This window comes from Pelophylax lessonae (genome assembly GCF_965119305.1).
Source record: "Pelophylax lessonae genome assembly, chromosome: 13".
In the NCBI taxonomy this organism is placed as follows: Eukaryota; Metazoa; Chordata; class Amphibia; order Anura; family Ranidae; genus Pelophylax; species Pelophylax lessonae.
This window is the reverse complement of record NC_138780.1, coordinates 135,471,325-135,488,915: the sequence shown is the minus strand read 5'-3', so window position 1 is coordinate 135,488,915 and position 17,591 is coordinate 135,471,325. Positions and strand designations below refer to the sequence as shown.

General features: G+C 41.4%; 1 protein-coding gene across 1 annotated transcript in view; it reads left to right on the top strand.

Moving 5' to 3' along the window:
* The first annotated feature begins 6,421 nt into the window (after window positions 1-6,421).
* The window catches only part of TYRO3 (TYRO3 protein tyrosine kinase), a 248,018-nt gene continuing 236,848 nt past the window's right edge, over window positions 6,422-17,591 (top strand). Inside the window, exons 1-3 of the mRNA XM_082275310.1 lie at window positions 6,422-6,613; window positions 12,770-12,870; window positions 12,998-13,171. Coding sequence (XP_082131436.1) covers window positions 6,510-6,613; window positions 12,770-12,870; window positions 12,998-13,171 — 379 coding nt within the window. The 5' untranslated portion in view covers window positions 6,422-6,509. The remainder of the gene's footprint in view (window positions 6,614-12,769; window positions 12,871-12,997; window positions 13,172-17,591) is intronic.

Genomic DNA, 17,591 nt, shown 5'->3' with positions numbered 1-17,591 from the left:
TGGGCATGCTGGGCAGTTGCCCGGGGGCCACACTTGATGGGGGGGCCCGCCAGCCCAGTGACCCAGCCCCAGCCAAGCTTTAGTCCAGATTCCCATGTGCATCCCACCACCGAACTTAGCAGCTGGCAAGCGTCTGTCAGCCCTGCGCTGCTGTCAGGCCACTTGGGCCGTGGAGGGGAAGCCCACAACTGCAGGAATGCCTGTCCAACTCCACGGGAACAGGCACATACAGGACAGTCGAGTTTGACTCCCGCCCATGTGTGTGTTCACTGGACCCAGCCACCGAACTTGGAAGCTGGCATTAGCCTTGCACTGCTGTACCAATAAATTTAGCCTTATTGATTATTTGCATTTTTATTCTGGTGGGTGATTGTGTAGGCAGGGGCCCCAGTGCACTGCATTGCCCGGGGGCCTATAATGCTCTTAAGATGCCACTGCAGGGAGGTGAAGAAGAAGGGGACTTCCAATGGCAGCGCTGATCAGACTGTGGGGGGGGGAGCACAGAGCTCGAGCACATGGCTGGATATGAAAATGAGATCCCGTGATGAGTCTGTTTAGGGCAGCAATGTGATGCAGGGTGTGGAGGGTGGGGGGATCAGAGCCAGAGCATTATGTGTATAAGGCAGCAGTGTGGTCCAGGTGAAGGGGGGCAGAGAGTCGGAACACTATGTATGAGGCATATAAATTCGTGTTGGTGGTCCACGGGATTCAGAATTGTAAATTTAGTGGTCCTTGAGGTTGGCAACCACTGGTCGGCGGACCATTTGCTGCCATTGAAATTTTTTTTTTCAATCTGCTCTTGTATTCTTTCACCTAAAAGCAAAATAATAATATATTTTACTGAAAGACTTGCCAAACTGTAAATTGCTGACATTTTGGAGCTTGAGCTTTTTTTGTGACACAAAGCTTTGTTGTTTTCAATTCTGTCAAAAGTCAATGAATGTGTGAATGAGGAAACCTGCGTTGATGTGTTATACAAGGCTGTGACATTTTTTTGAATGCAGTGGCCTCTAGCTGAAAGACCAAGTCTGCAGGTACCTTGAACCCAGACAGAAGGGGTTGGAACTTATTGTGCAAGAATTAGACCAAATATCTGTTGGGAATGTGAACATGCAGGTTGAACATGTACAACTATTAATGTGGGTTGTGATCTCGGTCCCATTTCCTGCTGTTTTTGTTTGAATTGTGACAAAAAAGAAAAAAAATAGTTGCAAGGGTAATTGAAAAATCTATCACATCCAGCCATATTCGTTTTAATTCCCTAAGTGTTTTGATCTTACAGTGTCCTTTGCGGTTCATGTTATATAGACAGAGCTAATCATATTAACATTTTTAGGTTTCTTTGCATATACTGTTTCCATCCCAAGTCTGTTATGGGCTCTTAGATTAATTTCAGAAGTTAGTTTTAATGTAGGTAAAGCTGAGCTCCATGCAGATGTATTAAATAAAGCATTTCCTTTATGCAGTAATTAAAATAGTTCAGTATTTGTTATGCAGACAGTATATGCACCTGGATTGTTTTATTTTTATGAAAGCCTCTTGTACCTGAACAGCAGCTCTAAGACTAGGAGAGGGATGAATAACTTGATGGAGAACCTGCTGAGAGGAGGAGAGAGCAGAGGGATAATTTGGTTAGCTGCACATTTATGATGCAGTCTGAAGGCTTGAAAATGCATTCTTGACTAAGCTGGGCTTCTGCTGCAGTTGGGGTTGAATTCATGACAGTGTAGTCTGTCAGGGGGTCCTGACAGACTACACAAATGGTGGCACAGTGTTACAAATATTTGAAGTGGTTCCATTATGTTTTAATAATTCTGTTTACTTGAAGTTCAGCTTTAGCGTGTGTGTGTGTACAGTATCTCACAAAAGTGAGTACACCCCTCACATTTTTGTATTTTATTATATCTTTTCATGTGACAACACTGAAGAAATTACACTTTGCTACAATATAAAGTAGTGAGTGTACAGCTTGTATAACAGTGTAAATTTGCTGTCCCCTCAAAATAACTCAACACACAGCCATTGATGTCTAAACCGCTAGCAACAAAAGTAAGTACACCCCAAAGTGGAAAAGTCCTAACTGGGCCCAAAGTGTCAATATTTTGTGTGGCCACCATTATTTTCCAGCACTGCCTTAACCCTCTTGGACATGGAGTTCACCAGAGCTTCACAGGCTGCCACTGGAGTCCTCTTCCACTCCTCCATGATGACATCACAGAGCTGGTGGATGTTAGAGACCTTGCGCTCCTCCACTTTCTGTTTGTGGATGCCCCACAGATGCTCAATAGTGTTTAGATCTGGAGACATGCTTGGCCAGTCCATTATCTTTACCCTCAGCTTCTTTAGCAAGGCAGTTGTTGTCTTTGAGGTGTGTTTGGGGTCATTATCATGTTGAAATACTGCCCTGCGGCCCAGTCTCCGAAGGGAGGAGATCATCCTTTGCTTCAGTATGTCACAGTACATGTTGGCATTCATGGTTCCCTCAATGAAGTGTAGCTCCCCAGTGCCGGCAGCACTAATGCAGCCCCAGACCATGACACTCCGACCATCATGCTTGACTGTAGGCAAGGCACACTTGTCTTTTTACTCCTCACCTGGTTGCTGCCACACACGCTTGACACCATCTGAACCAAATAAGTTTATCTTGGTCTCATCAGACCACAGGACATGGTTGCAGTAATCCATGTCGTTAGTCTGCTTGTCTTCAGCAAACTGTTTGCGGGCTTCCTTGTGCATCAACCTCCGAAGGGGCTTCCTTCTGGGACAACAGCCATGCAGACCAATTTGTTGTAGTGTGCGGCATATGATTTGGGCACTGACAGGCTGACCTCCCACCCCTTCAACCTCTGCAGCAATGCTGGCAGCCCTCATATGTCTATTTCCCAAAGACAGCCTCTGGATATGACGCTGAGCACGTGCACGCAACTTCTTTATGGCGTGGCCTGTTCTGAGTAGAACCTGTCCTGGTAAACCGCTGTATGGTCTTGGCCACCATGCTGCAGCTCACTTTCAGGGTCTAGGCAATTTTCTTATAGCCTAGGCCATCTTTTTTTAGAGCAACAATTCTTTTTTTCAGATCCTCAGAGAGTTCTTTGCCATGAGGTGCCATGTTGAACTTCTAGTGACCTGTATGAGAGTGAGAGCGATAACACCAGATTTAACACACCTGCTCCCCATTCACACCTGTGACCTTGTAACACTAACGAGTCACATGACACCGGGGAGGGAAAATGGCTAATTGGGCCCAATTTGGACATTTTGCTTAGGGGTGTACTCACTTTTGTTGCCAGGGGTTTAGACAATAATGGCTGTGTGTTGAGTTATTTTGAGGGGACAGCAAATTTGCACTGCTATACAAGCTGTACACTCACTACTGAACATTGTAGCAAAGTGTCATTTCTTCAGTGTTGTCACATGAAAAGATATAATAAAATATTTACAAAAATATGAGGGGTGTACTCAGTGCATAGCAACAAGTCTGGGATATTGATCTGGTCAGTTAAGTAGCAGAGGAGGTTGTTAATCAGTTTCAGCTGCTTTGATGTTAATAAATGAACAACAGGTGCACTAAATGGGCAACAAATAGGTGACCTCCAAAATAGGAATGAAGGCCACTGACTTTTTTTTCCCTACTTGTCTTTTCTGACTGTTTTTCCACTACTTTTGCATTTGGCTAGGGTCAGTGCCACTTCTGGAAGCATGAGGCAATACCTGGACACTGTTGAGCAGTGATGGCGAATCTTGGCACCCCAGATGTTTTGGAACTATGTTTCCCATGACGCTCATGCACTTTGCAGTATAGTTGAGCATCATGGAAATGTTGTTCCAAAACGTCTATATGTATATCTTGTATACTCTAGGTAAAATCTTCCCTCTTTTTTTGGGACAAATTGGGACTGTTTTCTCTACGATCCTACAGAGACACCCTTTGTACCTAGAGTGTCTTCACAGTCTTTCTTTATGAATTTAGACAAAACATTGGTCTCTACACACAGATATGTGGAAAATTTGGACTTGCAGTTTGGATTTTTCTTGGCACTGAAATCCTATATCACTATTGATATAGTTACAATTCTTTATGTCGCTTTTCCTTACATGTATTTACTTATTACTAGATGGATGAGAATGTATATGCTGTTTTTTGTCCCTTTTTTTAGTACTGTGGATGTAGGGCAGTTCCATCTTGTTCCATTTTATAAATGGACTCCCAGCATAATGTGTTTCTTCTGCACTAGCCTTGTTTATGCATGCTATGGTTTGTCTTTTTTAACATATGACATGTTTTCTTTATGTGTGTGTGTGTGTGTGTATATATATATATATATATATATATCCTTTGTATATATGTTATATCCAATTAAAATCCAATGCGACTCCAACGTCCTATTATCCCCCTGAAGAAGACTGAATAAGTCGAGAGCCGAGTAAACCAGAAGTGATGTTGTGACGTTGCTTCAGGGTTACTTCATTGGAGACCCGATCAAAGCTGAATCCGGGGGTAATGTCCCCTCCAACTCCCTGGGAAATCTGCCGAGCGGCTAGTGAGCCGCATCGGTAATTATCACAAGAAAGCCGACCGCCAGTACAGGTACGTCAGTTTGCGGGAAGTGGTTAGAGTTGGAGTAAACTCCCATATGTGAATTTTACCTATAAGTAAGTCTATAATAAAGCTTACCTATAGGTACTGTAAATATCTCCTAAACGTGCACCGTTTAGGAGATATTTACTGTACATGCAGCCTGTGACATGACCACCAGGGCCGTTCCTTCAGAGTACTGTAAAATAAATGGCTGCTCCGACCATTTACCCAGCCAGAATCCACGAACCCAGAAGAAAGCTAGGGGAAGATGGAAGCCCTGTCAGCGGTGACAGCTTGACGCTGGAAGGGATTCGTTCTAAGGTAAGTTTGCATACTTTGCCTTGCAGGTTAAAAAAACAAATTAATAAATTGCCAGTGGTTTACTACTGCTTTTTTTGTGACTATGAACGTGGCATGGTTGTTAGACAGGTTGGTCTAAGTATATCAAAAACTGCTCATCTACTGGGATTTTCACGAACAACTGTCTAGTTATAGAGAATGGTCAGAAAAAGAGAAAGTATCCAGTGAGCAGCCCTTTAGGGAGATTTCCCTCCACTTGCATCCCGAAGTAATGGGCAAATCTCTTTTAGAAAATGATCAATGTAACAAATACCCTTGGTAAAAGATTTAACCTCTGCTGTGGTTCCGGTGACAACTGTAAAAGAGACAGCAATAAAAACTTAAGTTTTTCTAACTCGCTTTTTATAAGTCTTTAAGTATTCTTTAAAGAATAGCTCTCATGAGCATTAAAAGAAAATAAAACCAAGTCCATACATTAACATCCAAGTACCTGTATTGGACTGTCCAATGAATTGGTATTGAATGTGAAGAATATCCGTACTTTATTCCTAGTTTTCTAGCTTCTCTGCTCCTCCCCTGATAGAAGACCTCTTTGCGGGTATTACATTGAGCTCAGTTGCCACCTTCCCTTGCTCAGAGAGCATGTTTAGAGGAGGAGAGTGCTCAGATTGGAGAACATGTAGGAAGATTTGACAAAGTACTACATGTACCTTGTACCATGGAAGACAAAATAAATTAGTTACAGTATCATATTAGGCAGGTCAAAGATGGTGCAGTGATAGCAGGAGAGAAAATCGCTTGATTCCCCCATTGACACAGTCAGTGTTGATAGGGGAATCCCTCCTGCAAAGCTATTATGTTCTCCCAGCATGGGTAGCTGTCCTGCTGGGAGAACATGGTGATTATAGCTGCTAGCAACAATCGCATGCCAAAAATCTGACATGATGGTTGAACTAAAGTTGATCGATGGATCAACTTTGGTACAGTCAGCCTGCCCTTGGATGGTTTAAATCTCAGCTGGTCCCTGCTGAACTGGCCTAGATTGGAACCATCCAAGGCCTAAATTTGAACCATCTATGGCCAGGTTAAGCCTGCAGTCAGTTATCAATTTTTTTTTATAAAAAAAAAAAAAATAGGGTAGAATTAACAAAACCAATTTTGTCTAGTATGTTTTCAAAATTCCTCATATTTGCTGAGTTTACAGAAAATCTTCTTACATCTTATGTGCTTGTGTGGCATGATTGTGTAAGTGCTTGTCATTTAAATATATCTTTCAATACTGTAATCAGTCCCAAATAAGCAATCAAAACCCTTTGAGCCTCATGTTTTTTTACTAAGAAGTAAAGTTCTTTCCTCATAGCAACCAATATGATTTAACTTTTCAGGACAGATCTGATGGTCATTGGTGGCTGGTAAAGAATGTGTTGATATGTAATGCCATTTGGTTTTGTAGCATTGAACAGCTGATAAGTTTGCCTTGTTAATATTGGAGAATAGCGCTGATTTCAGCTGTTTCTCTACCCTTCTGTTTTGTTTAGGGAAAACAATTGGATTGCGGTTTACAGGTCATGGGTACAATCTAACAGTGCCTCAAGGACGAGAAGCCAAACTGAACTGCAGCCTGCTTGGTATGGAGGAACCGGAGATCCAGTGGTTTAAGAATGGTGTTGCAGTGCAGAGTGCTGACCAGTTGTACATTCCAAAGGATGAAGATCATTGGACCAGCTTCCTCAGGTGATGTATCTTGTCCAGACTGGGTTACAGTTAATAATGTTTACCATATATACCATAGTTTACCATATATAGACACTCCTTTATCCACACTGAGATCAGTATGTTGGCATGCCTGGTATATTTTCCTTAACTTGGAATAGAAAGTCATGTATTAAAATCTGTCCAATGTTGTATTTAATACATGTAGTGGACCAGGGCTTTTTTTCAGTGGGAATGCAATTCTGGTACCTATGGCACTGAATGTATGTAATGGCTGGGAGGTGCTGGAGGGTATATTGCTGTTGGGGGGGTTGTCAGTTATCTCCGGAGGGGGATCTATTGTTGCTGGGAGGGATCTACTATTGAGTAGGGGTTTATTGATGCTGGCTGCTTGGAGATCTATTGTTGCGGGGGGGGGAGTAATGTTTTTGGCAGGAGGTCCATTTTAGCTTGAGGATCTATTGTTGCTGGAGGGATCTCTTGTTTGTGGGGGTCTATTGCTGCTGGCTGCAGGGAATCTATTTTACTGCTTTTCTTATTTACAAATTCCATACAAATTACCTAGCACCACAAAATGATACTTAAAAGGAGAAGAGTTGGGACTGTAATATGAATCTTCATATTACAATCGTGTCTGAATTTATAGATTTTTCAAATGATGTACCAATAATGTATTGGTTTATTTAAATCCATATAGAATCAGCTCTTAACATAACAATAGTATGTTATAATGTTTGTTTTTGTAAATCAAGTCACGCTATAATGTGATCAATGGAGATGTAAAGTCCACATAGTCCAAACAGTAAATGAGAATAAAATCCAGGACCAGACTCCTTTTAAGGGTGTATGCTTACCAAATTGAGGTAAGATAAAGGCAGACTCTCTAGGTAAATCTTGTCACCTTGACAGTAGATCCAGGCCCATGTGAACGATTACCTCAATGGTCGTTGGATCATGAAAGTAAAATAAAAAACGCAATAGCGTAAAACCCAACACACAAAAAATTATAGTGACTAGACCACCACAGTGTTCATTAAATGATGGGTTTAAGTGTGGAATAACCTCCACCAATGTGACCTAGAGAGTCTGCCTTTATCTTACCTCAATTTGGTAAGCATACACCCTTAAAGGAGTCTGGTCCTGGATTTTATTCTCATTTACTGTTTGGACTATATGGACTTTACATCTCCATTGATCACATTATAGCGCGACTTGATTTACAAATACTTAATAGGGTGTGGTCTCACTTGAAGTTGCTGCTGCTTATTTCTGTTTTCTTTAGCGCGGTTAATATTTCTTTTTATACTATGTTATAATGTGCCAATGTAATCATTGATGAACATATTTTATTAGATGTATGCATCACTGTAAATATATATATATATATATATATATATATATATATATATACATATTTCTTATAATTTGTTTTTTTTTTTGAAAATTATATTTATTGAATTTTATAAACAACATACAAAACAGAGCCATTGTTATAATTTGTTAATGAAGTTTCTTAATTAACCACTTAAGGACCAAGCCTATTTCTGACACATGTTGTTTACAAGTTAAAATCAGTATTTTTAGCTAGAACCCCCCCCAAAAAAATAAAATAAAATAAATATATATATATTTATATATTTATTTATATATGTGTATGTATATAAGCAAAGACTCTGGAGATCAAAATGGTAGTCATTCCAATATTTTTTGTCACGAGGTATTTGCGCAGCGGTCTTTCAAACACAATTATTTGGGAAAAAATAAATTTCACTGCATTTAAAAAAAAAATAAACCGTAAAGTTCGCCCAATTTTTTTGTATATTGTGAAAGATGATGTTATGCCAAGTAAATGGATACCTAACATGTTACAGTTTAAAATTACACACACTCGTGGAATGGCGACAAACTACGGTACTTAAAAATCTCCATAGGCGATGCTTTTAACACTTTTTAACGGTTACCAGTTTAGAATTGCAGAGGAGGTCTTTTTTTTTTTTTTTTAGAATTATTGTTCTCGCTCTGGCGATTGCGGCGATACCTCATATGTGTGGTTTTAACACTGTTTTCATTTGTGGGCAAGATTTACGTATGCGTTTTTCTTTCGTGCGGGGGCTCTTTAAAAATTCTTATTTCATTTTTTATTTTTAGCACTGTTTTTTTAAAAAAAAAAAATCTGATCACTTTTTTTGCTGTCACAAGGAATGTAAATATCCCTTGTGACAGTAGTAGGCAGTGATAGGTACTCTTTATGGAGAGATCGGGGTGTAAAAGACCCCAAACCCCTTCACTGCACTTCAAAATGCCGAAATCTGCATTGCTAAATACTGACATTTTTTGAACTTTGAAATCCGGCACCTTTTAACCTGCCAAGTAAACCGGAAGTGACGTCATGACGTCGCTTCCGGGTTACTACATTGGAGACCCGATCAAAGCCAAATCCGGCTTTGGTCAGGACTCCAACAAGCTGGCAGACGTGGGTGGGATGGAAGACCCGGGCAGAGCCGAGGCATCGTCCCAGTACAACCTCTTCTCTGAGCCGACGTACAGGTACGTCAATTCACGGAAGTGGTTAAATCTGCTCCGTTGAGTCCACTTTTGTGTGTGTGTATATACAGTATATGAAACTGTTTATGCATTTACTATTTGCCAACTGTTTGGCACACACGTCATTCAAAGTCCCAGCTCTCTTCTCCTTTTCAATATTAATAGAGATGGAGGTCCCAATAACCCCGCCTTTCCCCTATGACAAAATATACTTTGTTCTGTATTTTCTAAAAGGGGTGATACTGGGAGGTGGAACCAAGGGACAATGCTCGTAGGTGGGTAGGGGGTGGAAAAAAGTGGTGACTCAGAAGGGGGTAGTACCTGCATCTATTCTAGAAAAAAAGCCTTGTAGTGGACCTATTTGGAATTGTTTAAATGTCTTTCAGTTATATTTTAACAGTTTAATGCAGTCAAACCGAGATTTCTACTTCCTTCCTGCCCCAAGGTCAGTTGTCAGATGGGAGATTCCTTCAAATTTTTGAACTTTAGAAAACTATTTTGACTGATATCACCCACTGTTTGCTGCTGTTGATGACCCTGGTGGTACCTAGATATACTGACAATTTATCAAATCTTTCCAAAATCAGTCTGTCCGATCTTCAAAACATTGACTACCTAAAGTCAATGTAGTGCTAATCACGCCCCCCAGAGTATAATAATTGCAAGCATATAAATATGATTGCAATGGCAAAAATATTTTTTTGGTAAATAGAATTTCTAGCTTATAGGAGATGTAAAGCTTGTTCGGCTGTACTTCTATGGATCACAGGAGTGCAGTTCGTTCTGCACGCATGTGACCTGTTTTCTGCAGAGAGCGGTCTGAAGTCTGCTGTCTGCTGACGTCAGAGATGTCAGTCCAGGAACCGCGTCATCACGACCACAAAGTCGAGCGGCTGAGATCCTGGGCCGGCTGCACCCCGCCCCCCCCCCCCCCTGCGACAGCTCAACGCTCCAATGGGCGAGAAGGAGAGCTGTCGGAACTGTTCTCAGTGCAGAGGCGGAACAGATGTAGCATCCACCTAGGTAATTGGGCAATAAATAAAGGAGTAATGGGCAATAACACCAAACCCCATACTTCTCTTTTAAAATATCTATTTACTGAAACTACCTTGTAATATTTATTTAGGGTGTGTGCCTCTTTTAACCTGTGTTTTATTACAGTTATATAGCTAGTAGGTGATATTAACCAATTAAGGACTTAGCAGATGCCTTCTATGCCACCAGAGTCCATCCCTGCTGAGCATCAGCCCTTGTATGCAGCTGTCAGCTTGACAGTAGAGGTCCTGATCTTTGTAGCAGCGCTGCTGTTAGCAGCTCTTTAAGCACTAATCAGCAGAAACAAGTGTTTCACCTGCATAGCGAAACAAAGTTTAACACATTGTAGTTAGCGGCTGCTGCCTTAGGCTGATGGCACACAGGTGACTCTGCCACTAGCGATCCCGCTGCTGACAATCTGTCATATCGGCACAGGCAGGATCGCTAAGAGGCGGCCTGTTTTGTCCCTGTGGAATAACTTCCTCTGTAGCTAAGACAGCGAGATGTGGCTCCTATCACCAGTGATCAAGATTTAGCAGCGTTCGGGCCATGGACATAGCAATTTCTTACTGCCTCAGGCAACCTTTTTAGTGATCCTGGTGCTGGCAATTTGTTGCTAGTGACAGAATCATTTAAATGTCATTAGCCAAAAGCAAATAATTACAGTGTATACATTTTTTACACAGGAAGAGTTGCTGAAGCAAACCTAAAGGACTTTCCTAATTAACACCTTATTATCCCTAACCAGACTTCAAGGAGAAGTATGCTAAAGCCCACTGTCAGCTGACATCACAGAACCAGTCCAGGCTCTACCAGGATCCCAGTAATAATGCCGGGATCCTCCCAAATGTCTGACCGCCAGCTGGCTCAACCTCTCAGCACGCTGCTGAGAGCTAGAGCCAGCTACTCCTACCCCCTTGACAGCCAGGCACTGTTATTGCTGAAGGGGCAGAGCAGAGAGCTGGTTACGGACAGTCATCTGCTCTCTACTCACTGAGGACTGAGAACTGAGCGATCAATAATCTTTGATTGCTTAGTTCTTGGTCTAGAAGGGGCAGGGGGCAGCTAACCCATTGGATCAATGCTAAATCCACATAGGCGAGTATGTATGTTTTTTTTTTTTTTTGTTTTGTTTTGTTTTTTGCAATCCCATGCTTCTATTTTTAATTAGTGCCTTCCTCTTACTTTTATCTTAAACTTATTTTTTTTCTTTTGAAGATTGCTTTAAAAAAATATTCTACTCTTACAAAAGTGTATTTTGTGCTTTCATTCATTTAGGTTTAGTTTTTTTTTTTTTCTTTTTTTTTGCAATACAAGCAGACACTACAGTTCAAAAAAGCCTTAATTTCTTTGTAAATGACTATGCCATGCTTTATACTAGAAATAATTTTTTTATATTTTATATATAAAAGTATCATTTTATAACCATTCTAGTTGCTTTTCAAATAATCACTGGTCATATTTGAATTGTCTTTTTTTAGTATTTTATTTAAAAGAGAAGTATGATTTTTTTTTTTTTTTTTGTGGTTTTTCAGAATCCTACTTACCTAGGTGGATGCAGCATTGGTCCACCTCTAAAGGGCCATACACACTATAAGATTTTCTGAAGACTTTTTCCTTCAGATTTACCTTTTCTATGTAGTGCAAGGGCCTGCCAGATTGCATACAAATTGAAAGTGTTTAGGTTTGACCTCATATTATATGTTTTTGGTAAGTCTAAAGGAAAAAGTCTTCAGAAAATCTTCTAGTGTGTATGGCCCATAAGATTGATAACTGAGCAGTCAAACACCGCCGATCGCTGGGTTTTCAGGGCTCCCTGAACAGAGAGCTGGTGACTGTCACTGGAGTGCAGAACGAACTGCACTCCTGTGATCTGCAGGCGAAGTACAGCCAAACGAGCTTTGGCTGTACTCCTTTAAAGCGGAACTTCACTCTCTCGATTAACACAAACTATTTTTTGTCCATATGCTGCTAGAATTCGTAAATAGATAGGAAGGTATATCATATTTACTTGTCTTTTTTTTTTTTTTTCTACATTTCTTCAGTTACTTCTTGGGTTCCTGGCCTAGCAAATGATATCATACAACCCAGGAGTCGTCTTCAGGAGGGGGTTCTCAGATAAGCACACCCTCATGCCTGCATTCCTGAGCTAAGGATAGATGAATTCTAGGTAGTAAATGCTGCACAAATCATCTGCTCTTACTCATGATGGCCATGGTCAGAAATGCTAGGGGGTGTATTTCAAAGTGATTTCTCAACAGATTAAAGCATGGAGATGTGGATGGCCGGGTGAGTTTGTTTTAAATATTAGAAATTAGGTAAATAACATTTGTGATGATCAGATGCATTGTAGTTCCGCTCTATTTGTCTTTATGATATTATTTTACCTTTGAAAGACAGTGCCACCAAAAGAAAGCCCTCCCTAAAACCTTTGTTTCATATGCCTTTACAAAGTTATTCCCAAAATGTGAAAATGGCTCTGAAACGTAACTAGTTAAAGTAAAATACGGCTTTTAAAGTTAGTGGTCCTCCACGGCATAGGGTTTAAATTCTGGTGTTTAACGCTTTTGGTGAACATTAACTCTTTTGTCTTTGCAGCTTGAAAAATGTTGAGCATCCGGATGCTGGAAGATATTGGTGTGAAGCTGAACATAAAGGAATGAAAGCTGTGTCAGATAGCTTCTGGATCACGGTGGAAGGTAGGTCACTCAGCTATTCCCAGCGCTGTGATAATACCTTATGTAACCATTACCTTTGTATATTTCTCCTCCTGAATGTATTTTACGGTTTCTGATTACAATCTTCTATGTTTATAATTGGCTTTAGGTGTCCCATATTTCACTGTGGAACCAAAAGATATGGCTGTTTTACCCAACACTCCCTTCAACATTACTTGTGCTGCTGTTGGACCACCTGGGCCGCTGACCATTTTGTGGTTTGTGAGAGGGTCTACTGCTGTGAAGACACCAGATAGCTCACCATCAGTCCTGTTTATGCCAGGTACCTGCGCTCAGCTGTAGCTAGAGGTTAAATTTTAAAGAATATGCAATTTTGCTCTCTGCAGAGGCAGCCAGGGATTGGAAGGATATATACATTCCCTTTAAAGGTTCACTCAACTCCACTTTCATGGGAAAAAAAATAGCAAATAAAAAAAAAAAAAATATATATATATATATATATATATATATATATATATTTATATAAATATATACTCCTCTTCTGGAGGAGTGTTGCTAAAATCCTTCTATTTAAGCCAAGTTCTCAATTATCAAGAGGACTCCTTATGTCTACTTAATGTTGTTGCTACTGACTTTCTTTCTTTGGAATCCAAGGCGGCACCTAAACAACCATACAGGGGGCAATCTAGTCCCAATATTGCTGACAATATCAATTACGCATATGGGGAGAAGAAAAGGAAGGGAGGCTCCAGACTTGCCCCACACACGACACTCTATAGCCGGTCTATCTTGCAAACCGCATATATCGTGTGTAGGTTATCCTTATGCCTGGAGCCATTAGGATAACCTATGCACGATATATGCTGTTTGCAGGATAGACCACCTATAGAGTGTTGTGTGTGAAGCGTGTTGTGTGTGAAGCAAGTCTGGCGCCTTCCTTCCTTCTCTTCTTATCAGTGCAGTTCCCCCACCTATCAGGAAAGCCGCTTATCGGCTGTCCTCTACTCAAGCTCTGTCAGTGTGAGTAGAGGAATGCCGATAACCCGCACTTTCTAGTTACGCTGTGATCAGCTGTGATTGGACACAGCTGATATGGTAAAGAGCCTACATTATAGGCTCTTTACTTTGATCGGAGATGCGGTGTGTCTGAGTGACATGCCTCACTACCGCTCGCCACACTGCGTGTCCTCGGGGGCGTGCACGAGCGGCATGTTCAGAAGAACGTCATATGATGTCCAGTCAGAACGGGAAAGCCACCACCCATCTGTCATTTTGCTATAGGCTGGGCGGAATGTGGTTAAAGCAGAGTTCCAGCCTTTTCGTGTTTATTAAAAGTCAGCAGCTACAAAAAGTGTATCTGTTGGCTTTTAATAAACACACACTCAACTGTCCCACGGTCCAGCGATGCGCCGGGGAACCTCGGTTCTCTCTGTCTTCTGCCTGCGGTGCCGGCATCTCTGGTGTGGGCACCCGGCTGTGACAGCTTGCGGCTTCGCGTGCTGAATGGACAGGCAGTCTTCTGGGACCTCTGACATGTCCCAGAAGATTGCAGGATGGGAGGGGCAGAGGAGAACTAGGCGGCCGAGCAGAAGTGGGAGCGGGTACCTGTCAAATCTAGGTACCCCCCCCAAAAAAAATGACATGCCAAATGTGGCATGTCAGGGGGTCAGGACCACTTAAAGCGGAAGTTCCACTTTTGAGTGGATTTCTGCTTTAAGTAAGTCAGTCCCAATAATTGTGTGTTTTTCTATCTTTAGGTTTCTAGTCATTACTGTTGAGAAACTGATCTTAAAATGTATAGACTGCTCTAAATTGGCTATTATATTTTTACATTCCTTAAATACCTCATGCCTAGGCCACGACTTATTTATCTTGTGCATTTTTTTCTTTTTTTTTTCATTTTAGTGAATTGACTTTAACGCAGTTTTATGAGGTATTTACCAAACGTTTTTGGTTTGTGAACTAAATACCTCATAAGGTAATAATGAATTCGACATTTTCAGCATCTCATGAGATAATTGGGAAATAAAATCACATGATTCAGTTCTCTCATTAGATATTCTTTAGTGAACTGAGCCCATTGTGCCTTTTAAACTTGTTAGAATATCTGACTACATCAGGAAGAGTCAGTTCCCTTCCCTGCCACTCCCCTCACCTCCCTACATTACCTTTTATGTATCTGCGGCGATTAGTGAAGGGGAATACTGTAGAATGTCACTTGACTGACAGCTCAGAGTCTGCTCTGGCTGACTCACATGGTGCCCAACAGCAGTCTCTGAGCTTTTGAATACATGTACAAGGGAGGCAATACGGGTTAATAATATACATTAGATATATATATATAACCTAATACAGGTGCATTTCATAAAATCAGAATATCATCAAAAGTTAATTTATTTCAGTAATTCAATTCAAAATTAAAACTCATATATTTTATATAGATGCATTACACACAGAGTGACCTATTTCAACCATTTTTTCTTTTTAATTTTGATGATAATGGCTTACAGCTAGTGAAAACCCAAACTTCAGTATCTTAGAAAATTTGAATATTACTAAAGGCAAATAAAAAAAGTATTTTTAATTCAGGAAAGTTGGCTTACTGAAAAGTATGTCCATGTACAATATAGTATGCCCTCAATTCTTGGTCAGGGCTCATTTTGACATGGAGGCAGTCAGCCTGTGGCACTGCTGAGGTGTTATGGAAGCCCAGGTTGCTTCGATAGCACCCTTCAGCTCATCTGCATTGATGGGCCTGGTGTCTCTCATTTTCCTCTTGACAATACCATACAGATTCTCTATGGGGTTTAGGTACAGTGAGTTTGCTGGCCAATGAAACACAGTGATACCATGATCATGAAACCAGGTATTGGTACAGGTGCCAATCCTGCTGAAAAATTAAACCAGCATCTCCATAAACCTGGTCAGCAGAGAGAAGCATGAAGTGCTCTAGAATTTCCTAGTAGAGGGCTGTGCTGACTTTGGACTTGATAAAACACAGTGAACCAACACCAGCAGATTACATGGCTCCCAATAAAACACAGTGAACCAACACAGCCGATTACATGGCTCCCAAACTCATCACTGACTGTGGAAACTTCACACTGGACCTCATGCAACTTGGATTCTGTGCCTCTCCACTCTTCCACTCTGGGACCTTGATTTCCAAATGAAATGCAAAATTTTCCACAGTCAGTGATGATTTGGGGAGCCGTGTCATCTGCTGGTGTTGGTCCACTGTGCTTTATCAAGTGCAAAGTCAGCGCAGTCCTCCACCAGGAAATTTCAGAGCACTTCATGCTTCCCTCTGCTGACCAGCTTTTGGAGGTGTTGATTTCATTTGCCAGGACTTAGCACCTGCCCACACTGCCAAAAGTACCAATACCTGTTTTTTTATCATGGTACCACTGTGCTTGATTGGCCAGCAAACTCTCCTGACCTAAACCCCATAGAGAATCTGTGGGATATTGTCAAAAGGAAGATGAGAGACACTAGACCCAATAATGTAAATGAGCTGAAAGCCACTATCAAAGCAACCTGGGCTTCCATAATACCTCAGCAGTGCCACAGGCTGATCACCTCCATGCCATGCCATGCCATGCCGCATTGGTGCAGTCATTCATGCAAAAGGAGCCCACACCAAGTATGGAGTGCATACTATACTGTACATGGACAAACTTTTCAGTAAGACAACATTTCTTTTTTCATAATCCTTTTTTTTTTTTTTATTGGTGTTATGTAATATTCAAATCTTCTGAGATACGGAATTTTGGGTTTGCACTAGCTGTAAGCCATAATCCTCAAAATTAAAATAAAGAAATGTGTAATAAAGACTGAGAACCAAGCAAAGCTTAACCCCTCAATCACCCAGCGCTTAGTGCACACCCTTTTGACTGGTGGTGCTATCTCATAGAAATGACTCAGCCAGCTGCTACCTAATACAATAAAATCAAAACAAAGTGCATATAAATCATAGGCATCCTAATCAATACACACAGGCAGCGCTGTGACCCTGATTTTTAAGGTCTTGTAAAAAAAGTCTCTAAATGGTGTGATCACCACAGACATAAAGAGAAAAGAGTCCAAATAATAAAATTAATAACATAAGTCCATCGTTGGCGGGTTCATGCGGGATCTCAGTAAGGGATACAACTCCGGTATGGAAACACAGCTGCTCTTATGTCCCACCACCTCACCTCGTGAAAAACACCCAGACTGGATACTCTTACCAAATCTCATTAGTAGAAGCGCCTGTACATGAGTAGCTAACACGTCCGGACTATCCCGATATCCCTGCTGTAAGGAACCTGCCAGCGGCTAGACTCTCCTCATAGAACGTGGTGCATGGGAGGGAGCAAAAAAGCCCATAGAACAGTACCGTTTGGAAAACAATACGCCTCTTTATTGTTAAAATCCCCCCCCCCCCTCACCCATTACACTCACATTCAAGTAAAATTAGATAAGCATACAATGCATCAATAGACACCGCGGACTCCGCTGGTCGCTTACCGGTCCTCCGTGTGCTCGTCAGCGTTCCGGAAGTAGCCGATCAATAGCGAAGCTGACGTCCCGCATGCCGTTGTCAAGGTGACCGCGCAAGTCACCGCCCTAACGCGTTTCGTCAGAGGACTTCAACGGAGAGCGTCACTCGTATTTATCTCATGCCTCGGCCGAGCTTTAACCCCTTCGGTAATATTCCAACCACTGCGGCGGGTCGGCGTCCTCGGCAATCACTGATGGGG